This window comes from Oncorhynchus keta, chromosome 19 (assembly GCF_023373465.1).
Source record: "Oncorhynchus keta strain PuntledgeMale-10-30-2019 chromosome 19, Oket_V2, whole genome shotgun sequence".
Taxonomy (NCBI): domain Eukaryota; kingdom Metazoa; phylum Chordata; class Actinopteri; order Salmoniformes; family Salmonidae; genus Oncorhynchus; species Oncorhynchus keta.
The window spans coordinates 21,770,454-21,797,888 of NC_068439.1; the positions used below are offsets into that span (position 1 = coordinate 21,770,454).

At 45.3% G+C, this 27,435-nt stretch overlaps 1 protein-coding gene, 1 long non-coding RNA gene and 1 pseudogene across 3 annotated transcripts; 1 reads left to right on the forward strand and 2 right to left on the reverse strand.

Annotated features, from left to right (window-relative positions):
• Positions 1–3,045: 3,045 nt before the first annotated feature.
• On the reverse strand, positions 3,046–8,782 carry LOC118397977 (protein HGH1 homolog). 2 transcript variants are annotated; one of them, XM_052470036.1, is made up of 7 exons: positions 8,730–8,782; positions 7,723–8,355; positions 7,214–7,314; positions 6,929–7,027; positions 5,242–5,333; positions 4,748–4,870; positions 3,046–3,520 (listed from the first exon to the last, which is right to left on the reverse strand). In XM_052470036.1, exons 2-7 carry the CDS (start codon positions 8,334–8,336, stop codon positions 3,335–3,337), a joined length of 1,215 nt encoding a protein of 404 aa, XP_052325996.1. In that variant the 5' UTR covers positions 8,337–8,355; positions 8,730–8,782; the 3' UTR covers positions 3,046–3,334. The 2 variants fall into 2 exon arrangements, with proteins under 2 accessions (XP_052325996.1, XP_052325995.1); XM_052470035.1 differs by lacking the exon at positions 8,730–8,782 and adding an exon at positions 8,444–8,706.
• Positions 8,783–8,912: 130 nt separating this feature from the next.
• LOC118397651 (ATP-dependent DNA helicase Q4-like) lies at positions 8,913–26,929 on the forward strand (annotated as a pseudogene).
• Positions 24,664–25,697, reverse strand: LOC127909309 (uncharacterized). The gene is made up of 3 exons (XR_008070751.1): positions 25,629–25,697; positions 24,975–25,575; positions 24,664–24,864 (listed from the first exon to the last, which is right to left on the reverse strand). It is a non-coding gene; the product is annotated as an uncharacterized LOC127909309 (long non-coding RNA).
• Positions 26,930–27,435: the final 506 nt, after the last annotated feature.

Below are 27,435 nucleotides of genomic sequence, written 5' to 3' on the forward strand. Positions count from 1 at the left end.
TGCAAAGTGGATTTTTTGGGGGGAGGGTGTGTGCCTGTATTTACTTGTTGACATGTGTATTAATTTAAAGTCAATAAAAATACTTTTGACATAAAAAGCTCCAGTCCTAATGTTCCCTGGCTGTCTGTGCCCCTCCAGGCTGCCAGGACCTGATTAAGAAGCTGTTAGAGTGGCAGCCCACCGCCCGCCTGCCTCTGGACCAGGTCAACACACACCAGTGGATGATGCCATCCATGACCGGCCCGCTCTACAAGCTGCGTGCCACCAGGAGCGACATCACCCACAAGAACAAAGCCTTGGACAAGAAGCTTAAAGATGGTGAGATGTTCCCTCTGTCACTCCATAAATGGTGCCCTATTTTCTATCTACAGTGGCAAGAAAAAGTATGTGAACCCTTTGAAATTACCTGGACTTAAATTGGTCAGAACATTTGATCTGATCTTCATCTAAGTCACAACAATAGACAGTCTGCTTAAACTAATAACACACAAACAATTATACGTTTTCATGTCTTTATTGACCACTGTAAACATTCACAGTGTGGGGTGGGAAAAGTATGTGAACCCTTGGTTTTAATAACTGGTTGAGCAATAACCTCAACCAAACGTTTTCTGTAGTTGCGGATCAGACAACGGTCAGGAGGAATTTTTGGACCATTCATCTTTACAAAACTGTTTGTTCAGTAATATTTGTGTAATGTCTGATGTGAACGGATCTCGAGGTCATGCCACAACATCTCAATCAGGTTGAGGTCAGGACTCTGACTGAGCCACTCCAGAAGGAGTATTTTCATCTTTTGAAGACATTCTGTTGTTGATTTACTTCTGTGTTTTGGGTCGTTGTCCTGTTGCATCAACCAACTTCTGTTGAACTTAATTTGGAGGACAATGATTCCAGATAGCAATATCCATATTTATTTGACGAGATCCATGATTTTGTTTTCCTGTGTTCCCCATACTCCCTTTTCTTACCTAACAGATATATTCTGGAGTCTTGTACATTCTCCTGCAAAATGTCTTGATAAACCTGGGAATTCCTTTTTCCAATGATAGCAAGCTGTCCAGGCCCTGAGGCAGCAAAGCAGCTCCAAACCATGATGCTCCCTCCACCATACTTTACAGTGGGGATGAGGTTTTGATGCTGGTGTGCTGTGCCTTTTCTTCTCCAAGCAGTGTTGTGTTCCTTCCAAACAACTGAACTTTAGTTTCATCTGTCCAGAGAATATTTTGCCAGGAGCGCTGTGGAACATCCAGATGCACTTTTGCAAACTTCAGACGTGCTGCAATGTTTTCTTTTGGACAGCAGTGGCTTCTTCCGTGGTGTCCTCTCATGAACACCATTCTTGTTTAGTGTTGTCAACAGAGATCTTAGCATGTCCCAGAGATTTCTAAGTCTTTAGCTGACACTAAGATTCTTAACCTTATTAATAATTCTGTGATCTTGCAGTCATCTTTGCAGGACAGCCACTCCTAGGGAGAGTAGCAACAGTGCTGAACTTTCTCCATTTATAGACAATTTGTCTTACCTTGGACTGATGAACATCAAGGCTTTTAGAGATACTTTTGTAACCCCTTTTAGCTTTATGCAAGTCAACAATTCTTAATATTGGGTCTAATGAGATCTCTTTTTTTCAAGGCATGGTTCACATCAGGCAATGCTTCTTGTGATTAGCAAACTCACATTTTGTGAGTGTTTTTTATAGGGCAAGGCAGCCCTAACCAACACCTCCAATCTCATCTCAATGATTGTATTCCCGGTTAGCTGACTCCAATTAGCTTTTGGAGAAGTCATTCGCCTCGGGGTTCACATACTTTATCCAAAAATATAACCATGTGTTTTATTAGTTTAAGCAGACTGTGTGCCTGTTGTTGTGACTTAGATGAAGATCAGATCTAATTTTATGACCAGTTTATGCAGAAATCCAAAGGGTTCACATACTTTTCTTGCCACTGTAGTGCACTACTACTGGGGCCCGCCTTGGGTGCATGTTTGGTCAAATAAGCAACTCATCATCATCAAGCTTTGATTATTTGAATCAGCTGTGTAGTGCTAGAGTAAAAACCAAAACGTGCACCCAGGGGGCCCCGGGCAGACTTTTGGAAACCTTTTTCCACAAGACTAAAATGTTATAAAAGTCAGTCTACCTGGCATGTTGAAATACAGAGCTGACTGGATGTGTTATAAAGTCAGTCTACCTGGCATGTTGAATTACAGAGCTGACTGGATGTGTTATAAAGTCAGTCTACCTGGCATGTTGAAATACAGAGCTGACTGGATGTGTTATAAAGTCAGTCTACCTGGCATGTTGAATTACAGAGCCGAGTGGATGTGTTATAGTCAGTCTACCTGGCATGTTGAAATACAGAGCTGACTGGATGTGTTATAAAGTCAGTCTACCTGGCATGTTGAATTACAGAGCTGACTGGATGTGTTATAAAGTCAGTCTACCTGGCATGTTGAAATACAGAGCTGACTGGATGTGTTATAAAGTCAGTCTACCTGGCATGTTGAATTACAGAGCTGACTGGATGTGTTATAAAGTCAGTCTACCTGGCATGTTGAATTACAGATCCGACTGGATGTGTAACAGGCCGCTCCTGCCACTCAGGCCCTGGCACCCTCACCCGTTCATCCTTCAGACACACCAGCCTGCCTGAGAGGCCCCAGCGAACTGTAGTGGCCCCCCACTACCTCACCGGAGACAGCAGCGCCGGCTGCCATCGCCGTGAACCGCCACAGGAGAAGAGAGAGGAGCCGCCCTGCCCCAAGCCCCCCTTGGTGTCCCCCTGTCGGCTCCTGATGAGACCCACCCAATGCCAGAGCACCAACACCAACCGTCTCTTCATGACCCGGCCCCGGCCGCCCTTCACCCCAAAGCCCTTTCACAACCTCCCCAACTTCAGGAAGCCTGGCTCGGCCAACAGGCAGCTGCATAGCCCCTCAGGCAAGCTGACAGCAGCCGCACCCCCAACCACCTTCTGAGGTGTTCTACTCCTCGGTACTAGCCTAGGGGGCTGCTAAGCATGGACTTCTTCCATGTGCTCAATCAAGTGTGACGGAAACATTTTGGGATTCGTACAGAAAACAAAATCAAGGACATACTCCTTTCGTTAAAAATAAAATTACATTATTTTCATCGATTTAAGACTTTGTGGTGCGAAATTACATGGTGTGAAAATACAATTGGTTTCAGATTGCACACAGTCCTTCCGAGTCCTGATTTCATGCCGTTTGTTATCGTGATGTCAATAATTTTCTGTTAAATTTGAGTTAGCAGTTGGTTTCATTGTTCATAAGATGGTTGACCAGTTTAAATGTAGAAAAGACCACCTTGCTACATCATCCTCACTATGCCAGCACACTGCTGGGACTTGTCTGGATTTAACAGATCTTCCTGGTCCTTCTCCAACTGCTCCTGCTCCTTGGCATCCATGTCTTTGAGCTTCACCTCCACGTCCTCAGGAATCTCCACCTCCAACAGGTTCTCCATGTCTGGCTCTGGCTCGTCCCCGATCAGCACCTGGCAGAGACATGTGCATACACACGTGGATAAAAACACACAGAAAAAAAGTGTCTTGACCCCAACTCTCAGTCGAATGCTGCCTTGGCTTTAAGATCTTCCTATCCCGTATTTTGGCTACTACTAGGTGAAAAACATTAGAGACCAAAATATTCCAATGACATCCTCAACATTACCGCAGACTGTAATTGACAACAAATTAGCCCAAGAAATGTCAGAACGGCATCGGGACAAGCTCCAAACAATTGAAGAAAAACTTAGTGGAAATAAAGTTGTTTTTTTAAAGTAATATGATAAAACGTTACAGCCTTGTTATCCACAAGATTCAGCATAAAAAGCCCATTAGTCTTGGATAAATATCACGCTCGGATTTCAACGTTTTATGACAGTGATTAAAACTGGCTGGGTAGCTAAAGACTGAACTTGTGCCTCTGGACCACAGTTCAAAAGGGATCTCCGAGCTGTTATGGAGTGTATCAGGGTTTTATTTTTATGCGAGACCGAGTGACATCTTTTCCACTCGGTCGTTCCCCACTACAAGACTGCCACCGCAGAGCAGGCACTAGGCAGGAACGGAACAGTGGAAGCTTTTTCCAGCCAATCAGAACATCCTGCCTGCGTCCCCAATGGCATCCTATTCCCTATATAGTGTGCTACCTTTGGCCAGGGCCTATAGGACCCCATATAATGTAGGAAATAGGGTGCCATTTGGAACGTGGACTCTGTTTTCTTAAACCTGCCGATGCTGTAAATTTCAGCACTCAGAGTACTGAGATGTCATGAGATTCATTGGCGCCATAGACTGGGTTGTCTTACCAAGCACAATAAGAAGTCATGAAAAGAAAATAGTTGTTCTTCCTGAATGTAACAGTTACCAAGGTGAAATGGAGGGTAAACGCAAGTAAACGCAGTTCACACACTTATTTTTTTCTTTCAACAGTTTACCCACCTTTTGCTGAAAAATGCATTGAAAGTATAGTAAGCGTTACCTTTTTCACTGCGTCCGGATGATCATAGTAATACCCACCTTTTTCTTCTACTACTACATAACTGCCAAGGTGCCATGACGACAGCTGGGACACCCCAGCTCTGGACTGGGTTGTGAATAACATCACCAGCAGCTGACCATGAGGTTCCTCTGTATTGATTTACTATGGTAAACCATAGGTATGTTTTTGTACCTTAGTACAAACATAAAAATGTATGGAAGTTATATTCCAAGTTTACCTGTATGAGCTTCTCACAAGTAGCAGCCACGTGAGGCTCCTTTTCCCAGTTGTGGAACTCCCTCATGATGGCATAGACATTCTTGGCCTTCAGAATCTGCCTGCCTACTTTGGTAGCTGTCAACTGGGTGCAAAAGAGACACACGTAAAGATGAGTATTTCCAGCAAGCAAACAGGTTTTTTTTGCTGTTAAAACCGTTTGGATTATACAGAGAAACAAAGCTTTACTGGTTCAGTGACACAGATGTTTAAGTGTTGGTGGAAGCATGGCATTGACTCGGGGGAGGCAGCGTAGCCTAGTGGTTAGTGTTGGACTAGTAACCGAAAGGTTGCAAGATCGAATCCCCGAGCTGACAAGGTACAAAATCTGTACTTCTGCCCCTGAACAAGGCAGTTAACCCACTGTTCCTAGGCAGTCATTGAAAATAATAATTTGTTCTTAACTGACTTGCCTAGTAAAAAAAAAAAAAAAATGAAACTCCAGGTGACACCAACCAGTATTATGGTCTCAATGAGCATCTTGCGAATGTCGGGATCCTCCTCTCTTTCCTTGTCCTCTGGTAAGTACTGGAGGTCGACAGGTAACCCTTCATTGAATAAGAACAAAGTACCATCAGTACTAGGCTATATTTTCAATGCAGGTATCTTGAAGTGCAGTAGCAATATACGGTGTCTTCTGAAAGTATTCAGACCCCTTTACTTTTTCCACATTTTGTTACATTACAGCCTTATTGTAAATTTGATCAAATAAAAATCCTCAATCTACACACAATAACCCATAATGTCAAAGCGAAAACAAGTTTAGAAATACCTTATTTACATAAGTATTCAGACCCTTTGTTATGAGACTCAAAATTCAGCTTAGGTGCATCCTGTTTCCTTTGATCCTCCTTGAGACGTTTATACAATTTGGAGTCCACCTGTGGTAAATTAAATTTATTGGACATGATTTGGAAAGTAGCACACCTGTTTATATAATGTCCCACAGTTGACACTGACTGTCAGAGCAAAAACCAAGCCATGAGGTCGAAGGAATTGTCCGTAGAGCTCAGAGACAGGATTGTGTCGAGGCACAGATCTGGGGAAGGGTACAAAAAAAAATGTCTGCAGCAATGAAGGTCCCCAAGAACGCAGTTTCTGAATGTCCTTGAGTGGCCCAGCAAGAGCCCGGACTTGAACCCGATCAAACATCTCTGGAGACCTGAAAATAGCTGTGCAGTGACACTCCCCATCCAACCTGACAGAGCTTGAGAGGATCTGCAGAGAAGAATGGGAGAAACACCCCAAATGCAGGTGTGCCAAGCTTGTAGTGTCATACCAAAGACTCAATGCTGTAATCGCTGCCAAAGGTGCTTCAACAAAGTACTGAGTAAAGGGTCTGAATACTTTCAACTGTGATATTTCAGTTTATTTGTAACACATTTGCTGTCATTATGGGGTATTGTGTGTAGATTGATGAGGAACGAAAACAATTTAATCAATTTTAGAATAAGGCTGTAACGTAACAAAATGACGAAAAGTCAAGCAGTCTGAATACTTTCAGAAGGCACTATATCTATGTTTAGCTAGCTAATAAATACCACATACACACACAGTATGTATTATGTTTACACTACTGAGTGTGGGCCTTGTGACGCCCACCATATCTCTAGGAGCTTGGCTCTTCTCCGGCATCACAGGCTGCTTAGGCTACTATAAAGACTGGTTAACATTAGTATGTTCCACAAGAGTGAAACATATAAAATAGTTAGAAATCTGTTTTTGTGTTCACCGCCTTTGAACCGACGCTGAGTACAGCACAACTTCCTTAGAAGGATCTAAAACAGTTTCCATTTGGGGCCCCTCTAATCTGACTTTAGCCTGATGCGAATTGTGTCTACTCATAATGCAAAACAAAATAGGGTGGTGCCCTGAAATTCCACCTGTCATCTGTACAGAACAAACACACTGCCCCCTATGGACGAGAGGGCCACTGCAGCAGACATTGTCATGTCCCAGACACAGTCATTTTACATTTTTAAAAATCTTTCTGTATTTTATTGTTTTTCCAGAGACAACAGGGATATGGGAGATAGAGTAGGGGCCGGTAGATGCCTGGATTTGTAGGGGGGGGGGGTTGTACATGTGCCGACTGCGGGGGGGGTTAAACCGCAATGTCACTCAGACAGGAACAATGATTTACCTTCATTCTCCTCGTCAGACAGTTCCTCGGGCCCAGCGAGAGGCAGCAACAGGAAAGGCAGAATGTCCACCGCATCACTCAGCAACCACTCATGATGAGCTGGGAAGAAAACAAAAGTTAGGAGTATGCAGCTGAGATCTTCCCATTGATTACAAGGTAAAAGCTCTACATAACTAGAGCATTTATCGGGAAATTAATCCTACTCAATTCAACACAAAACAGGCATGAACTATGAAGGTTAAAACGGACTGTCGTACACCTATTAAGATTCTGTGTCTTCCCTACCATGATCAAAGCAACAATTTCTCAGAGTGCCAATGACTCCCCCTCGTCTGATCGTTGAGGCCTGGTATTGGGTGTAGGGAAGGAGCCTCTGAACTACACACCTGTGGAACATTTTAAAACACACACACACACACACACACACACACACACACACACACACACACACACACACACACACACACACACACACACACACACACACACACACACACACACACACACACACAGAGTGAGTGGTCTTCCATAGGCAACATGCTGGATGATCAGCAAAAGGAAGCACTTTTTATGGGGCAGAAAAAGAAAGCACCAGGGCCCATATGCATTAAGCGTCTCAGAAAAAGAGTGTTGCTGATCTACAATCAGTTTATCTTCTAAATCATTATAGACACTGAATACAGGACTGGTTTTACAGCTCTTCAGGCCTTTATAGCATTGGTGTTACTGGATTATGAGAGAAGTCAAAGACAGTCTAGCCCTGTATCTCAAGAGCTAACCACCCAGCCACTGACCTCTCCTTATCCAGGACAAAGTGTCTGGTCTCGGGCAGCTGTGTGAGGTTGGAGAGGAGGGGGCCCAGGTAATGGAGCGATACCTGCTTGTTGTAACCCTCAGTGCAGAAGATGTCCACTATCTGTGCCAAACCTATCTCCTGCTTCTGCATAGCCTTAAACACCTCTTTACACGTCTTCACGTGCCGCGACAGGTTAGTGAGGATCGTACAGATACGGTCCGCAAACATAAATTCTGGGTCCAGGAGGTTTTTAAACAACATAGGGAGGAAGTCAGAGTCTTTGATCAGCGGTTGGTGCATGGTCTCATCAGCCGAGAGATTGATGAGTGAGTGGTAACAGTCTTTGACGATAGCGATGGAGGGGTCGGTAGTGAGGGTCACCAAGGATTTAAGGAAGTCAGGTTTTGTCTGTAGGTAGCGACAGCCGTCCCTGTTGCCAGAGAGGCCCAGGATGTACTCAGTAGCCTGGCCCTTGACGTCTGGCCTGGTGTCCAGTGTGAGGAAGGACAGCAGCTCTTTGGCTTCTACCTCACTCAGCATGTTGGTGGTGAGTAGAAATATTGTAATCCAAATCTTAAGAAATCCCAAAGTTGACACAGGGTTACAGTTCATCACCTGTAAAGATAACTATCTACAAAGAGAGAGAGAGGAAAACGAGAATCAATAATAGCTAACGTTAGCAAGACAATGTACCTAGCTAGAACACAACATAAACATACAAGACAGTTGCGAGGTGCACCCAAAACAAGAACCCCAGCAAGCCGACACAACATAGTCCGTAAGATAAATAGTGTTAAAACTCATGCTGTCATGGCATGATCATCACTGTGAGTCATTTCGATTGTTGTAGCTAGTTAGTCGGTCGAAATTAGGATAACGTAAACTAGGTTCTAACTCATCCACAACCACACGACTTTCTTGAATGTTAAAAATATATAAAACAAAGTATATAAAAAAACGATCGTGTGGTTCTGTAATGTTGATCAAATGTTGAAGCACACTCACATCATCCTCATGCGCCTTTCAATGCTGATAAATACGTACTTCCGTATTTTGAGATTATATTTTACATCTCCAATAGGATTACGGATAACCAACATATACCCGCCCTCAAAAGTAATCCTTCCTTCTGATTGGTTTTTACTTCCTCAGCAGCCTTCCATTGGTAGATAGGTGGACGTCACTTTTACAGGGCGCTAAAATTGTGGAAATAACTCCGTACAATAAATAGTTAGCTATGTCATTTTCCTGGTGTAAGAAGCTGAATTAAACCCTTTAAGGCAGCGTTTAGGATTTAGGTTTAGGCCCGCAGTCAGGTAAGAAACCTCAGACTTATTTAGTTTGAGATGACGGCCTTTTGAGACTTTTTTAACCCACTGTTGTAGCTTTAGCTCAGAGAGCCAGATGGCTAAGGCTAGATGTGTCTGCTCTCTGATTTGACGTTGTTTACATTCTCATATGTGGCTCTTGTCTGAAACCTTAGGTAGCTACTACGTTTATAATGAATGCTAACAATGATTTGGAGTATTACTGTCATGAGAGCCAGCTGTTTGGATACTGCTGAAATCACTGACTTATATATTTATATAGATAACGTTACCGTTCACTTTCACACTTGCACAAACTCTCTGAACTCTAATCTAACATGTCATATTTACAACAAATTGCTACCGGCTATAATATGAATTATTCATCATCTCAGCAAACTGATTCCTACAAGGTCGATAATATCTGTGGAAGTGATGGCTCGATACACTGATGTCAAGATTCTTTTGAAAACCTGGGAGCTGTCATTTGTTCAAGAACATCAAGGAAAGCCCAACAAGGTAGCTAGCTATGTAGCTAGTTATCTATTCAATTTGTGTATCATGCATTACTCGGAGACTACAGTAACTAACATATTGTCTTTCCCACTCTGACTTGTTCTATTATTCAGGGTGATATTGACGGAGCCCCAGAAGAGACTAAAAGTAAGTGCATATCAATAATCAACGGACTCCCTACATTAACAGAACTCGAACACAGGACCAATATATTGCTGTCCTTAGGCTTGTATTCGTTAAGGAACACTGTAGCAAAACGTTTAGCAACAGTTAAACAAAAACAAGTGTTTCTTATTGGACAAATTCAGCTAGGTCTCTGTTTTGGTCTGTTTGCTTCTACTGAATAGGACCCAGGTATCCTCCTATAATTCATGTCAGTTACTGAAATATGTTGCTTTGAATGTTGTGTTTCTGCGTGTGTTTCACAGAGCTCCACAAAGAATATTGAACGCTCAAGCAAGCAAATAAATGGGCACACAGACCCAACACCTACTTCACAGACCCAATCATCTGAAAAGGTAGGTTACATTCGGTTCAGTATAATTATATTGTTATAAATCTCCTTAACTCCAGTTATAATTTATTAACTGTACTTAAAGGTGCAATTTGAGATTGGTACATACATTTTGGGATTTTTCAAATAATGATGTATACCCATTGACTGCTTTGTTGCAGATTTCTCATTTGAATATGTTTTCTCTTTGAAGGACTCAGGTTGCTGGGGCACTCAGCTGAACTGTAAGAGCATGCCGGTGGCTGCCCCCAAACTGACTCTGACAGCCAAGGAAAGGGAGTCCCTCCAAGCCTCGGCCCAGTACTTTGGCATGAAACTCAAGTCAAACCTGGACCTGGTAGCTCTAACAAAGGTACGGTCTGTGTGTGTCCAGTTCCACATGTTGTGTTTTGCAAACTCTGTAGCATAAATGTGATTTGCATAGATGAAGACTTAGTGTAAAATGCAAACATCAATTGCAAGAAATCATGAATCAGATGTGGAGAATTTGGAGCTCTGCCATTTATACATTTTTCCTGCACTATAAACTGTTTGTAGGAGAGACCGGTTTCTCTGAAGAAGTCGTTCACTCCTCGTGGAACACCTCTGAAGTCATGGAAAGATGTCCAGAGCCCATACCCTGCAGCTGGAGCTGCAGACAGCCATACCCTACAGCTGGAGTTGCGGGCAGACAGACATACCCTGGAGCTGCGGGCAGACAGACATACCCTACAGCTGGAGCTGCGGGCAGACAGTCATACCCTACAGCTGGAGCTGCGGGCAGACAGACATACCCTGCAGCTGGAGCTGTGTGCAGACAGACATACCCTGCAGCTGAAGCTGCGGGCAGACAGCCATACCCTAAAGCTGGAGCTGCGGGCAGACAGACATACCCTGTTATCCCCTCTGCCAAAGCCAGCCAACACACGTCAAGACCCCCTGGCCTCTCCAATGCAGACAGGGACAGAACACCCAGAGCAGCTGCCGGAGGAGCCCTTTGAGCCCCTAACAGCCTTCACGCCCTCCAAGCTATGGTCTCCTGCAGCGGGGTATCCTCATCATACAGACAGGCAGGCAGCAGGGCCCAGCAGCTCAGACAGACCTTCACCAAGAGGCTGACCTGTGTATTTGATGAGGTGGGTGACGCAGAGTAGCCTGTTGTGGGTAATTTGTCTCTTGCCGTGGACGCGGCGATGAGTTCGCCGCACGCCAAAAGGGGAGGTGCTGGCAAGGGAGAGATCGCAGGACGTGCCGCCAGTTCCTTTGTCACACCTTCCAGGCAGAACGAAGGGACAACTCTCCTGGGGGAGAGGGCTTCCAAGACTAACATGCCACAGGATCTGCCTTCTCCTGACGAGCACCAGCCCCAGGTTGGTGGTGGCGTAACGTCTGCAACAGACCCAGCCAGTCTGTGGCCCGCTGGACAACGCTCCTCATTAGGGTCTGGCTCTGGAGGAGGAGAGGATGAAGAAACCAGATCAGGTCTCAAAGGACAGGCAGAGGGCGGTACGATAGAAGAGACCGCCGTCGGCGCCACCACTGCCAAGAAATCCCGAGTGAGGGCCAGACAGGGCCGGGGAGGAGGGGATGTGGAGGAGGCAAGAGTGTTAACGCAGCCACCGCAGGCCGAAGGTGATGAGCTCGGATTGGAGAAGAAGGGTACAAAGAAAAGGGGTGGAAAAAGACAAAGGAATGGAGACACAGATGGAGAGGACCCTGCAGGCACAGAGAAAGAGGAGTGGGTGGTGAAAAAAAAGGAGAAGGACAGATAAAGCCCCCCAAGCGAGGAAGAAGGCTAAGACAGGTGATGGAGACGTCAGCGATCAGGAGGATGGTGATGTCACAGAGAAGGAAGTGGTGAAGCAGAAACCAAGGGTTCCACAGGAGAACCTGCTAGGAGAGGTGGATGAGGAAGACATCAAAGCTGCCAGGAACAGAGGGAGCAACACTATGAGACCTAAGTGTGTTATACTCTATATTACCCTTAGACTACTAATATATTTCAACAAATAATATGATTTATATTTACAAATTGACCTATGCACTTGCAAGAGCCCCTTTAAATACATATTCCTCATTGACTGTAATTGTCATATAACTGGACCTTAATTTTACAAATGTAATTGTTTTGTATTAATGTGATTTTTCTGTTGCTCCATTCATCTATCCAGAGCCACCAAGAACTCGGACGGTAACTTTGTGAAGATCAACCTGGAAAAGAAGCCTCACGTCAAAGGATACGTATGTAGGGGCGCTGGCCTACGGAAGCAGGTAAGAAAACTTTAGTAGTAATAGTAGCTTTACAAAAGACATACAGTACAGTTATTGATTCTCTGTTTTGAGTACAGTTGAACAGCATACTAGTTGAACAGCATAATGTCCCTGTCTAGGAAGACAGTATGTATATATGATATCAGCATATAGCAGCATTTGTCCTGTTTTCTCTCTGTTTCAGTTGACCATGGATAAGTTCCAGCTAAAGGGGGAGAGGTTTGGAGGGCCAGACTCAAGGTTTAGAGGGGGCTTCAGCAGAGGAGGGTTCAAACGTCCAGGTGACAGCTGCTTCAAGTGTGGAGGCATAGGACACTGGGCTGTGAACTGCGAGGGCAGAGGTGAGAGGACACAGGACACTGGGCTGTGAACTGCGAGGGCAGAGGTGAGAGGACACAGGACACTGGTCTATGAACTGCAAGGGCAGAGGTGAGAGGTCAGGACACTGGGCTATGAACTGCAAGGGCAGAGGTGAGAGGTCAGGACACTGGGCTATGAACTGCGAGGGCAGAGGTGTGAGGACACAGAACACTGGGCTATGAACTGCAAGGGCAGAGGTGAGAGGTCAGGACACTGGGCTATGAACTGCAAGGGCAGAGGTGAGAGGTCACAGGACATACACTGAAGAATGCTACACACCAACAACTCACTATGAGCCGTGGTAGCAAAATTAGCTTGTTTAGTTGATTGGTTCTTCAGAAACTAGTCTCATTTACCACATCATGCTTATCTTTACTCATCTTTAAGTTGATATATAAAGTACTGTACTAAACGGTTTTCTTTGATGCACCGGAGGTCTGTTGAGCAAGGTCAGGTGCAACATTACAGGACATTCAGATAGAAATGTATTTTGTTCAACAGATCTGATTCTCTGTCCTATACAATAGTAATTTTTGCTCTCTACATGACATTTCTGTCTGCAACATTTGGTAAGTTTCTCCCTATTGAATACATCCCTGTACCCTGTGAATGTTATATATTGACTGTTATATAACCCCTATTTAACCTTTTGTGTGCCCCTCCTGTTTCCAGTTGCAGCTCCAGTAGACAGTGCTGCTGCTGATGAGGCGTCTGCGGTTGAGGAGGAGCCCTTTGAGCTGCCAACCTTGGAGGAGGTTGCCCGGGCAACAGGAACTCTGCGTTCCGAGCCTCTGGGTATGTCATTGTCACCCTGTCTGGTGATGAGATTTACTTTAGTGAAAATGTTGAGGCATATTCTCTCTTCAATCTCAATCAAAATTTTCCCAATGTACATACCAAATGGCACCCTATTCACTATATTGTGCACTACTTTTGACCTTAGCCCTATTGGCCCTGCTCAAAAGTAGGGCTCTGTGAAGGGGATAGGGTGGCCCTGCTCAAAAGTAGGGCTCTGTGAAGGGGATAGGGTGCTATTTGGGACACGCATACTTTGAAGCATTACAATAAGCTAAATAGACACTAACTTTGTAGAAATGTGACTGATTAGAATCCTCCCCATACACTCAGTAACTTTGTTGATCCAGTTGATATAGTTTGTTGATAAGCGAGGTTCTAACAGTGTATCTGTCAGCTGTGAGTATTTCACCCAAGTCTAACTCCCTTCAGTAGCCCAGAGCATCTGTTTCATTAGTAGAAACACAACAAATAAATCAAAACAACACACACTTTGGGTTACAATGGGCTGGTCCTGTGCCTGTGATGTTAAAAGCAGTCTTTTATGGTGAAGGCCTCAGGCCCTGGCACAGTGTCTACCCAGCACAACAGAGTGGAAACCATCCGTCTTTCCACTCTCTGTAATACATCTCCACTCTCCACATGTCTGAACGCAGGCCCCAGACATCCCAACTGGAGATAAAACCACAACTCCAAACTCAAGCGGCTATTTAGTTTAGCTGGATACAGTCTGTACTGTAAGGCATCGGAGCCCGCAAGATGTGTCTAGCATGGACTTAAGGGGGAAAAATGTCACTGGTAAGACCAATCACGGAGGGTCCCCACGGAACGCTCAACACTCATTTTCATAGCACGCGGTGTGTCCCAAATGGCACCCTGTTCCCTATATAGTGCACTACTTGTGACCAGGAAACCCATTGAGCTCTGGTCAGAAGTAGTGCACAATGTAGGGAATAGGGTGCCATTTGGGAAGCACATAGAGTGAAATGCAGCCCCACACACAGACGATGTCCAGCAAACGTTGGAGTGATTGTGCAGGCAGAAACAGAGGCCCCTCTAAACCAAGACGGAACAGGCAGACCTACAGTTTAAAACTAGATGAGCATAACAGCTCCTCCACTGTCTGGCAAAGCAATGATGTCATGCTACTAAACTAACCTGCATGCCAAAAGGTCAAAGAGCTCATGCTTGCCCCCCTGCAATTCTCTCACTCCGGTTACTTCCTCCCAGTTCCCTGCCCATAACAACAACTGATTTAGGCTCAGTTTCTCCCGACTCCAATACAAACCTCAGTCATAACAAACTCGACACCAAAGCTGACCCCTAGACCAGTGGTGGAATTAGGTCATTACAGCTCTGTACGTGAGGTCCCTCTGACGATGGATACGTCCCAAATGACACCCTATTCCCTTTATAGTACAGCCTATTATCTTTATAGTGCACGCTATTCCCTTTACAGTACACCCTATTCCCTTTACAGTGCACCCTATTCCCTTTACAGTGCACCCTATTCTCTTTATAGTACACCCTATTCCCTTTATAGGGCACCCTATTACCTGTGTAGTACACTTTATTCTCTTTATAGTGCACCCTATTCTCTTTATAGTGCACCCTATTCCCTTTACAGTGCACACTATTCTCTTTATAGTGCACCCTATTCTCTTTATAGTGCACCCTATTCCCTTTACAGTGCACACTTTTCTCTTTATAGTGGACCCTATTCTCTTTATAGTGCACACTATTCCCTTTATATTACGCCCTATTCTCTTTATAGTACACCCTATTCCCTGTGTAGTACACTTTATTCTCTTTATAGTACACCCTGTTCCCTGTATAGTACACCCTGTTCCCTGTATAGTACACCCTGTTCCCTGTGTAGTACACCCTGTTCCCTGTGTAGTACCACCTGTTCCCTGTATAGTACACCCTGTTCCCTGTATAGTACACCCTGTTCCCTGTGTAGTACACCCTGTTCCCTGTGTAGTACACCCTGTTCCCTGTGTAGTACACCCTGTTCCCTGTGTAGTACACCCTGTTCCCTGTGTAGTACACCCTGTTCCCTGTATAGTACACCCTGTTCCCTGTATAGTGCACCTTGTTCCCTGTATAGTACACCCTGTTCCCTGTGTAGTACACCCTGTTCCCTGTATAGTACACCCTGTTCCCTGTATAGTACACCCTGTTCTTTTTATAATTGTAAAATAAAGGGAATAGGGTAACATTTGGGCCGTAACCTGTCTGTCTCTGTTACACAGTGGCACCCCCCAGTGTTAAAGAGGAGAATGAGTGTCAGGGAGAGAAGCAGCAGGAGGATGGTAATGAGGTCTTGTTGAATGTGATCAGGCCAGACTACAAACGCCCTCCTTCTCCGCACCCCATGCAGCCCCTCTACCCCCTAGGCGAGGACGGAAAAGTGCAAGGTACCCAGTTTTTTTGTTGTAAATACAATTATTCAATTAATTGTTTCTAGGTCTAGTATCTGTAAAGCACAACTGCTTATGTAAAAAGAGCTTTATAAAATACATTTGATTTAGTTGATTGATTCAGCGAATAAAATAACTAGTACAGTAGGGTTTATATACCTATTTTCTTACTTTATTTCTGCAGTGGTGCGTTCTGAAGTTTCTGAAGCACTCAAAGACTTTGGGTACAAGTCTTTCAGACCAGGGCAGGAACAGGCCATCATGAGAATTCTATCAGGTATGCAGGTAGAGGGTAAAACACAGTGAACAGAATTATACAGTACTTAATTTACTACCTCGGTAAATTGATATTGTCGAGATCGAACAAGTGGTCGCTTCCTCACATACAGATTTGTGTTTGTTACAAGCATGATGCTGACTTTGTGTGTGTGTCCCTCCAGGTCTGTCCACTCTAGTGGTGCTCTCCACAGGCATGGGGAAGTCTCTGTGCTACCAGCTGCATGCCTACCTCTATGCCCAGAGGTCCAACAGTATCACTCTTGTGGTATCACCACTGGTATCTCTTATGGACGATCAGGTAACATATCTGTCCCCTAGTTATACAACACATTATTGATACGGACACTGTCTTGTGAATGTCTCAATAAAGGTCATTGGATGAAATACTGACAGTAAATGATTTTGTCTCCTTAGCTATCTGGACTCCCATCCAAACTGAAAGCAGCTGCTATTCCCTCTAATATGTCTAAAAAAAACAGAGGGAGGCAACCATTGAAAAGGTTCTGACATCCGATTACAATCTGCCGAGTTAAACTACGCTCTATCTAGTCCTAAACATCGACTTCCTCTCTGTTTTTGCATAACATTTATATATTTCAGACTTGAAGTGAATTAAATATGCCACACGCTTTTATCCAAACCGACTTAGTTAATCTTGCTCTACCATACCAACTGAGCTGTTGATCATGTTGATCTGATGTCTTTTTGCTCATGTATAACCTGTCTGTGTGATCTGTCTGTGTGATCTGTCTGTGTCATCTGTCTGTGTCATCTGTCTGTGTCATCTGTCTGTGTCATCTGTCTGTGTCATCTGTCTGTGTCATCTGTCTGTGTGATGCCATGAAGCTGCTACTACAATGGTGTCAGTCATATTTGCATTGATGTTGGTGGTGATTTTCATGACAATAAAGTTTCCTGATTTGATTGTATATGCTTTGGGTATCTCTGTCTGTGTGTTCCCTCCAGGTTAAGACAGGTGAGGTCCATTTCCTGCTCCTGTCCCCTGAGGCGTTGGTAGGTGGAGGTCACTCTGGCTTTGGCTGTCTGCCCTCAGCTGACCAGCTCCCCCGGGTGGCCTTTGCCTGTATTGACGAGGCCCACTGTGTCTCAGAGTGGTCCCACAACTTCAGGCCCTGCTACCTGCGTCTCTGCAAGGTGAGATCTGGTCATTGACCACCCAATATATGATAAACAGCAACTGTCAAGTAAGTGTCAGATCAGAGAAGAGCAGAAGCTCTGTTCTTTCCACTTAGTTTCCATGTCTGCAAATGAACCATTGTAACTCACTCAGGAATCTCTAAATCCACTCTCAACTCACAAAACAAGCAAAACCAAAGATTTTTGGTAGGAGCAAATGATATGTCATCTCTTCTGTCATATATAGAACCGCCAATGGCCTCTTTGTGTATAAAACATGTATTAACTCATTTAAAATGAATATAATAACTCAATGTTTTTTAAGTCCTTTCCTAAATTAGGAGCATGTCTCTTACCATTATAGCTGTACATGGTTACACACATACAGTAAATGCCATTCTTCCCCTCAGTGTTAAAGTGCCCTCTTAGTGTATGTTCAGTCTCCTAGGTGTTGAGGGACCGTCCAGGTCATCTACACACCGCTAGACGATATTAGCCTGCTGAGCTAAAGCCTAGGCATTACTGTAGCTCAAGGAGCTAACGCCAGTCTTCAGGTCTCAGGTAGGTTTTTAACTGAACCACCTCTGTTCCATCTCCTCGGTGTTGAGGGACCCTCTGGGCGTGCGTTGCCTGCTGGGTCTGACTGCCACCGCCACCCTGTCCACAGCCCTGGACATCGCTCAACACCTGGACATCACTGACCAGGACAGTATCGCTGTCTGCTCGGCCTCCGTGCCTGACAACCTGCAGCTGTCTGTCTCCATGGACCGAGACAAGGACTAGGTAGGATAGCAACGTACACACACACACACACACACACACACACACGATTGAGGTTAGGGGTGTGTTGACATGCAAATACTCGTAATCGTATCCATAAATTGACAGTTGATAGGCAGATCAAATGATACTTGTAATTGGAAAAAAATTAAGTGTTTTAATATTCCTAAATAGATGTTGGCAAAATACCTCCCTGTACATTCTCACTGCAAAAAAGCTGCAGTAGCAGCGAGCGGAGGGGTGTGTGTCTGTCCTCAACCTCCAGCGGGCAGCCAAGTTTGCTTTCACTCAGTCAGAATGTATGTTAGTTTCATATTTTTCCCCTAACCTTGCCCCACTTGTTAGATATTATGCTCATTGATATATTGATAGCAAACCGCCCTTACGGTGTGATTTAATCATAGTGGGTGGAAGCAGCAATCTAAATGATCAGACCAGAAACATGATTCTTAATTTTCTAAATCGTTCAGTGGGGTCTTTCTCATGATCATGTGAAATTATGAAGTGAGTGAACGGGGAAATACAGATTCACTCTATCCAATCAGAGCAGCAGGATCAATGTACAGCCCGCCCTTCTCTTTACCGACAGGCAAACTAGCACGCACATGACTGGCTCTATTTTTGTCTTTTGTCTATCCCTTTTTTCTTGATATTAAATTGGTAGTTACAGTCTTGTCCCATCGCTGCAACTCCCGTACGGACTCAGGAGAGACAATGTTCGAGAGCCGCGAATCCTCCGAAACATGACCCTGCCAAGCCACACTGCTTCTTGACACAATGCCCGCTTAACCAGGAAGCCAGCCGCACCAATGTGTTGGAGGAAACGCCGTACAACTGGTGACCGTGTCAGAGTGCATGCGCCCCGGCCCACCACAAGGAGTCTCTAGAGTGCGATGGGACAAGGACTTCCCGGCCAGCCAAACCCTCCCCTAACCCGGATGACGCTGGGCCAATTGTGCACCACCTCATGGGTCTCCTGGTTGTGGCCGGCTGCGACACAGCCTGGGATCGAACCCGGGTGACACCTATTGCACTGCGATGCAGTGCCTTAGACCGCTGCGCCACTCGGGAGGCCCGACTGACTCAAGGACAGAACGTATAGTTTAGAAACTGTGACTGACTGACATGAGAAACATACTTGGATTATGGATAATTACAAAAATACTTGTATCCATAAAATGTCCCATATCTGTTACGATACTCATTTTGTCTGACTACTCTGCACACCCTTAGTTGAGGTGTTTAGTGTAGTGAAACATTCTGAATGTTCAGAACGTAGTAGATAGATCTGACATCATTCACTATTTTACATCAGAAATGTATTGTAGAACAGATACTCAAATTCAATCAATCAAATCTATTTATAAAGCCCTTCTTACATCAGCTGATGTCACAAAGTGCTGTACAAAAACCCATTGACTCAAGCCACTCAAGTGACGCACCCCTCCTAGGGACGGCATGGAAGAGCACCAGTAAGCCAGTGACTCAGCCCCTGTAATATGGTTAGAGGCAGAGAATCCCAGTGGAAAGAGGGGAACCGGCCAGGCAGAGACAGCAAGGGCAGTTCGTTGCTCCAGTGCCTTTCCGTTCACCTTCACACTCCTGGGCCAGACTACACTCAATCATAGGACCTACTGAAGAGATGAGTCTTCAATAAAGACTCAAATATGTGTTTTCTTCCAAAGACTTTGATCATTTGATTGAGTCTGCTTGGATGGAATTTTCAATTTGGGACTATGTCATCGCTCATCCGTTCCTTAGGCCAGGCAAGCCCAATCAAGCAGAGCTAAACTATTTGAAAGAAAACTAATAGGGTGCGTTCGTAAATTCACTGTCTACTCCGATTTCAGAGCACTCTCTTCTGAGTGTTCCAGAGCGCAGAATAACTGATGAATTTACTAACTCTCAACACCCGTTGAATATGGTCGGCAAAAAATATTTCCAGCAGCACAGTTTCAGTCGCCAACACTGCTAAAATGGTCAGAGTGAGGTGAGTTCATTTTTTTTTCTGGAAGTAGCTAGCAAGCTAGCCAACTTTAGCCAGTTAGCTTGGGTGCTTGAGGTCAGAATGCTTGGATCAGCCCTACTCTTCTGCCAGAGCATCCAGTTTTCCCCCTGAGAGTGAAACGCTCTGAATTTATGAACGGACAATCTGACAACGCTCTAAATTTACAAACGCCCAGAGCACACTCTGGCACTCCAGAGGGAATTTACGAACGCCCAGAGCACACTCTGGCACTCCAGAGTGAATTTACGAACACCCAGAGCACACTCTGGCACTCCAGAGGGAATTTACGAACGCCCAGAGCACACTCTGGCACTCCAGAGGGAATTTACGAACGCCCAGAGCACACTCTGGCACTCCAGAGGGAATTTACGAACGCCCAGAGCACACTCTGGCACTCCAGAGTGAATTTACGAACGCCCAGAGCACACTCTGGCACTCCAGAGGAATTCTACGAACGCCCAGAGCACACTCTGGCACTCCAGAGGGAATTTACGAACGCCCAGAGCACACTCTGGCACTCCAGAGGGAATTTACGAACGCCCAGAGCACACTCTGGCACTCCAGAGTGAATTTACGAACGCCCAGAGCACACTCTGGCACTCCAGAGTGAATTTACGAACGCCCAGAGCACACTCTGGCACTCCAGAGTGAATTTACGAACGCCCAGAGCACACTCTGGCACTCCAGAGGGAATTTACGAACGCCCAGAGCACACTCTGGCACTCCAGAGTGAATTTACGAACGCCCAGAGCACACTCTGGCACTCCAGAGGGAATTTACGAACACACCCATAGTATCAGGATCGTTGCACTTGCGCCTAGAAATAGATGAAAAGGTATGAGCACATGGCGAGTTGTGATTTATATCAAAGAATAAATGCTGCTGTAGCTATTTTAAAAGTATTTTTGCCATTTTGTTTCATAACTGGTCGCTAATCACATAAAGAACTATGTGGAGTCCCATATATGTCTTAAGTCTCTCTTTATGTAGTGTTGTGGTGTCTCTCTTGTCGTGATTTGTGTTTAGCCCTATATTTGTGTTTATTTTAATCCCAGCCCCCGTCCCCGCAGGAGGCCTTTTGCCTTTTGGTAGGCCGTCATTGTAAATAATAATTTGTTCTTATCTGTCTTCCCTAGTTAAGGAAGCGAACTCCTGACTTGGAACTCTGTCAGAAACTTGTGCATCTTTCTAGAGTGCTGACTTCACGACCTGAAGATCACTGACATCATGGTTTTCCCGAGCTCCCAATTGTCTTGAAAGCACCAAGACATGCCAGTTCCCCATACCACGGTAACCTCCCACCTTTTTACAGGGGAAGCTGAAAATGTGTCTCACCTAAGTGACTCAAATGTTTGAGAATACATTGTGCTTGATTGAGCATGGAACACTCCAAAAACCTTTTATCCATTAACTTTTTGTCATTTCTTATCATAAAAACACTCTTCCTCAAATACTTTCATTCTGCTCCTAAATGTCTTTGTGTGCTCTTACATTTTTCAACTTAAAAATAATGTCAGCATAGAGCCCTGAGTATTTGAACCCAGGTTTGATGCTGCGTGTGCCTTTCCCCTGTCCAGGCCCTGGTGTCTCTGCTGAAGGGAGAGAGGTTCGGGTCTCTGGAGTCTGTCATCTTCTACTGCACCAGGAGAGATTAGGCGACCCGTATATCTGCCCTGCTCAGGACCTACCTCCAGGGGGTGCTGTTGTCATCTTCCTCCTGACTGGCAACCCTATAGGGAAGAAGAAGAAAGCTTTGGGTACCTATCTATTTGCGTTTGGTTTGATGACAATAGGAGATTAGGAGTTTTGAAGCACTTGTACTATGAGACACTTTGTTGAATACGGGCCCTGACCTCTCTCTGCTGTGTTTTCTCAGCCAGGAAGAAGATCCGTAAGCCTCTGAAGTGGATGGCTGAGTCCTACCACGCCAGCATGTCGTCATCCGAGCGCCGTCGTGTCCAGAACAGCTTCATGTGTGAAGAACTGCGCATGGTGGTTGCCACGGTAGCCTTCAGCATGGGCCTGGACAAGTCGGACGTGCGCGGCATCGTGCACTACGACATGCCCAAGAGTTTTGAGAGCTACGTGCAGGAGATCGGGAGGGCAGGGAGAGACGGAGTACCGGCCCACTGTCATCTCTTCCTGGATCCTGAGGTGAGGTTTCTCAAGATTGTTAATTTTCTCTCTCTAGCTCTCCAGCTCTCTCTCTCTCTCTCTCTCATATTTTTTTTGGTTGGATGTACAATATTTTACACTTTTATTCAACATCACTGTAATCCTACATTCTTGTCTGCTGTGGTTGTAGGGAGGGGAACTGCATGAGTTGCGGAGGCACATCTATGCAGATACGGTGGACTACTACACAGTGAAGAAGCTGGTGCAGAAGGTGTTTCCTCCTGGCAAGTGCATCCAGGTCTACCAGAAGTAGCAGGATCTAGCCAGGGTAATGTTGACATACTTATGTATTCTTTCCCCATTCTCTCCATCTACACTCATTATATGAACCCTAATTAAAGGTCCACTGAAACCTGATTTTATTTATTTTATTTTGCCGCTTGTGTTTTATATATATTTCCACACTATGAGGTTGGAATACGTCTGTGAAATTGTGATGATAATGAAAAAACACCTGCAATTTCAGCCTGTTTTGGTGGGATGGAGTTTTGGCCTGCCTGATGACGTCACCAAATTAGTTAACCGACCAATAAGAGAGTTCCAAACCTCTCTGCCAAGAGCTCATTTTCCATTTTTCCCTACCCACTCAGACTAGCTAAATTCTTCCTTGAGAAATTGCATTCACAGGAAGGTACTTAATTGTTACCCATAAATGATTAGATATTAAAATGAAAAGGGCTGCATTGGATCTTTAAGACATAAAAAAAAGCTAAACTTGATTTAGAATTCATGTCAAAATGTTTATTTTAACAAGTTTTATTGCACCATAGAATTAAATAGAATTCCTTCATTGTAATGTAATTTGTCTCTGTGTAGGACATAAACCAAGCATATCTTTTTGAGGAGTTGTTCTCATTTCTTTCACGCTGTCTTAGGCTCTGGAGGAGGTTGACGACTCCCAGATGATGGAACTGATGGACACCTGTGATGAGACTTCTGCTGCAGCACTGGAACAAACAAAGGAGACTAGTCAAAACACCCCCTTTGAGCAGTTGGAACAGGCCAAAGTCCCTACTGAGGACAAGGATGTACCAACTCTTCAACCATCAGAGGGGAAGCAGAAAGAACCACCAGAGTTGAGTGTTCCACTTCCCCGGAGAGTGGATGGCGAACAGGAAGAGGAGGAGGGGCCAGGGGGAGGTGATGACTGGCCCACGACTAGGGTGTGTCACACCCATGAGAGGGCCATCCCTATGCAGGACACTGTGGAAGCCCTGGACATCACCGAGGAAGGTGAGTACCTCACTATACCTAACACAGGACAGGTGAAATGTCTTGTCTGTTGTTTAATTCAATAAAACACCAATTGTGTCACTCAGATAATTGATTCAAGGATCAGGAAACAGTAAATATGTAATTAGAATGAAATCCCAGTTTAATGTATCTTTTTCTGTCAAGACCAGTGCCCTTCAGACATCAGAGTAACAATGTAACTTGTAAGTCAAAGACTGTCCCCTCTGTCTCTGTGTGTCTGTCAGGTTTGGAGACTCTGCTGTGCTACCTGGAGCTGCACCGTCAGCAGTGGGTCGAGCTGCTCCACCCCACCCTCTCCGTCTGTAAGATGGTCAGCTCTGCAAACTCACCAAGATGTAGGGCAACATCACAACACCCGGCTCATGTTCATTCATTAGGGCACACCGTATATATTTATTTTTAAACTGTGTGCATTTTCAGTTTGCAGAACCTCGACAAGTACTGCAAACTCACTCTGAACACCTAGCCAGTCTGTTACAGTCGACTGTTTACCTGTAAGAAACAAAATCGTGTTGGATAGGTTGTGTTTGTGTTTAGTATGTAGGTGTGTATTATTTGCTCATGTGACGTTTTTGTGGTCAAGTAAAGTCAGGTACGTTTGTCATGTGGTTTGTTATTTTCATGTTCAGGCAATAGATTACTGATGTTCACCAGGTGCTTAAACCGCTTTGCTGTAGATAAGTAATGTTTATGGTGAGGGGTGTTGATGATGGGTGTGTGCCGTCTGATTGGCAGCTGCCCACATGTTGCCGTGGTGTTGGCCCGGAAATGGATGGCAGGGGAGCGAGTGGAGTCTTGTGATTCGCTGGACTTTGACGTGGTGGAGGTGGCAGACACTATGGGCTGGCAGCTGGGTCTGGTGAAGAGGTCTCAGACAACTACAATGGGCCACAAACGTGTGTGTGTGTTTTCTATAGTTGAAAAAATGCAATTTACAGCGGAGCATAGTCAAAAATGTGTATCACACACAATTATGTGCACTGGTTATTACAATGTGTGTTAATAAACCATAGTGAGTCACATTCTGCCTGAATGAGTGTTACGTTTTGATAAAAATCCATTCAAGATAAATAATTATACGTCTATCTCCGTATCATATATATCCTGTCTTGTGGAGTTGTCCAACCTGTCCTTCATAGGGTATATACTGTCTTCCAGGAGTCTTGGTGGAGTTGTCCAACCTGTCCTTCATAGGGTATCCTGTCTTCCAGGAGTCTTGGTGGAGTTGTCCAACCTGTCCTTCATAGGGTATCCTGTCTTCCAGGAGTCTTGGTGGAGTTGTCCAACCTGTCCTTCATAGGGTATATCCTGTCTTCCAGGAGTCTTGGTGGAGTTGTCCAACCTGTCCTTCATAGGGTATATCCTGTCTTCCAGGAGTTTTGGTGGAGTTGTCCAACCTGTCCTTCATAGGGTATATCCTGTCTTCCAGGAGTTTTGGTGGAGTTGTCCAACCTGTCCTTCATAGGGTATCCTGTCTTCCAGGAGTCTTGGTGGAGTTGTCCAACCTGTCCTTCATAGGGTATATCCTGTCTTCCAGGAGTCTTGGTGGAGTTGTCCAACCTGTCCTTCATAGGGAATGTCCTGTCTTCCAGGAGTCTTGGCGGAGTTGTCCAACCTGTCCTTCATAGGGTATATCCTGTCTTCCAGGAGTCTTGGGGGAGTTGTCCAACCTGTCCTTCATAGGGTATATCCTGTCTTCCAGGAGTCTTGGTGGAGTTGTCCAACCTGTCCTTCATAGGGTATATCCTGTCTTCCAGGAGTCTTGGCGGAGTTGTCCAACCTGTCCTTCATAGGGTATATCCTGTCTTCCAGGAGTCTTGGTGGAGTTGTCCAACCTGTCCTTCATAGGGTATATCCTGTCTTCCAGGAGTCTTGGTGGAGTTGTCCAACCTGTCCTTCATAGGGTATCCTGTCTTCCAGGAGTCTTGGTGGAGTTGTCCAACCTGTCCTTCATAGGGTATATCCTGTCTTCCAGGAGTCTTGGTGGAGTTGTCCAACCTGTCCTTCATAGGGTATATCCTGTCTTCCAGGAGTCTTGGTGGAGTTGTCCAACCTGTCCTTCATAGGGTATCCTGTCTTCCAGGAGTCTTGGTGGAGTTGTCCAACCTGTCCTTCATAGGGTATATCCTGTCTTCCAGGAGTCTTGGTGGAGTTGTCCAACCTGTCCTTCATAGGGTATATCCTGTCTTCCGGGAGTCTTGGTGGAGTTGTCCAACCTGTCCTTCATATCCTGTCTTCCAGGTGTCTTGGTGGAGTTGTCCAACCTGTCCTTCATAGGGTATATCCTGTCTTCCAGGAGTCTTGGTGGAGTTGTCCAACCTGTCCTTCATAGGGTATATCCTGTCTTCCAGGAGTCTTGGTGGAGTTGACCAACCTGTCCTTCTATTTTCGTTCCTACGGTGACTTGACCCCGGACGAGATGGACCGAGTGTGTGAGTTCCTGCATGGCAGAGTGGTGGCCCAGGAGAGCACCAAGCTGTATCAACTCAAAGCCTGCACTATATACCACTATTAAGAATTCTAACCAGCACTAGGCTACACAAATATAGCACCAAATTGTATCATAGAGGAGCATCTAAAAGGTACTGAAGAGGCTCCTGGTTACCAGAGTTACATGGCCTGATAGGCCTGTTATTGTAGCTGTTAACCCGATGGTGCTTGGAGTATGTTTAAAGACATTGATATTTCTAGATCAGTTTATGCAACTGTGCATCTTTTGGATGATGTGTTTATTACTATTTTTGCATAGTGTTTTTGATAAGGTCACACTGTATGCCGCTCTGCAGTGTCGCATACAAGAGCTGCACTCTCTGCACGGACGAGCGGCGAAGCCTGAAGCAGCAAGGGCTTCTGGGGGATTACTTTGACAAGAGGAGAGACCTGGACCTGAGCAGGAAGTTCCGGGAAGAGAAGGATGGAGAGGATGAGGAGGTGTTGATGAAATGCAAGGTTTGTTTCTCATAGGATTCCGTGATGTTTTTTACTGGCTGTAAGTGAAGCTAATGCCTTGATCTAATACTAAACTTAAAGAAGTACCCTTACAACTGAAAAATATATGGCACATGGAAACCAAACGAAGGGGGTCTATGGTGATAGGTGGGATGGGCTGAGAGTGGCTGAGGGGTGGGATTAAAGAGCTGAGGTCTATGGGGATAGTTGTGATAGGCTGAGAGTGGCTGAGGGGTGGGATTACAGAGCTGAGGTCTATGGTGATAGTTGTGATGGGCTGAGAGGGACTGAGGGGTGGGATTACAGAGCTGAGGTCTATGGTGATAGTTGTGATGGGCTGAGAGGGACTGAGGGGTGGGATTACAGAGCTGAGGTCTATGGGGATAGTTGTGATAGGCTGAGAGTGGCTGAGTGGTGGGATTACAGAGCTGAGGTCTATGGTGATAGTTGTGATGGGCTGAGGGGTGGGATTACAGAGCTGAGGTCTATGGTGATAGGTGGGATGGGCTGAGAGCGACTGAGGGGTGGGATTACAGAGCTGAGGTCTATGGTGATAGTTGTGATAGGCTGAGAGTGGCTGAGGGGTGGGATTACAGAGCTGAGGTCTATGGTGATAGTTGTGATGGGCTGAGAGGGGCTGAGGGGTGGGATTACAGAGCTGAGGTCTATGGTGATAGGTGGGATGGGCTGAGAGTGGCTGAGGGGTGGGATTAAAGAGCTGAGGTCTATGGGGATAGTTGTGAAAGGCTGAGAGTGGCTGAGGGGTGGGATTACAGAGCTGAGGTCTATTGTGATAGTTGTGATGGGCTGAGAGGGGCTGAGGGGTGGGATTACAGAGCTGAGGTCTATGGTGATATGTGGGATGGGCTGAGAGGGACTGAGGGGTGGGATTACAGAGCTGAGGTCATTGGTGATAGGTGGGATGGGCTGAGAGTGGCTGAGGGGTGGGATTAAAGAGTTTATG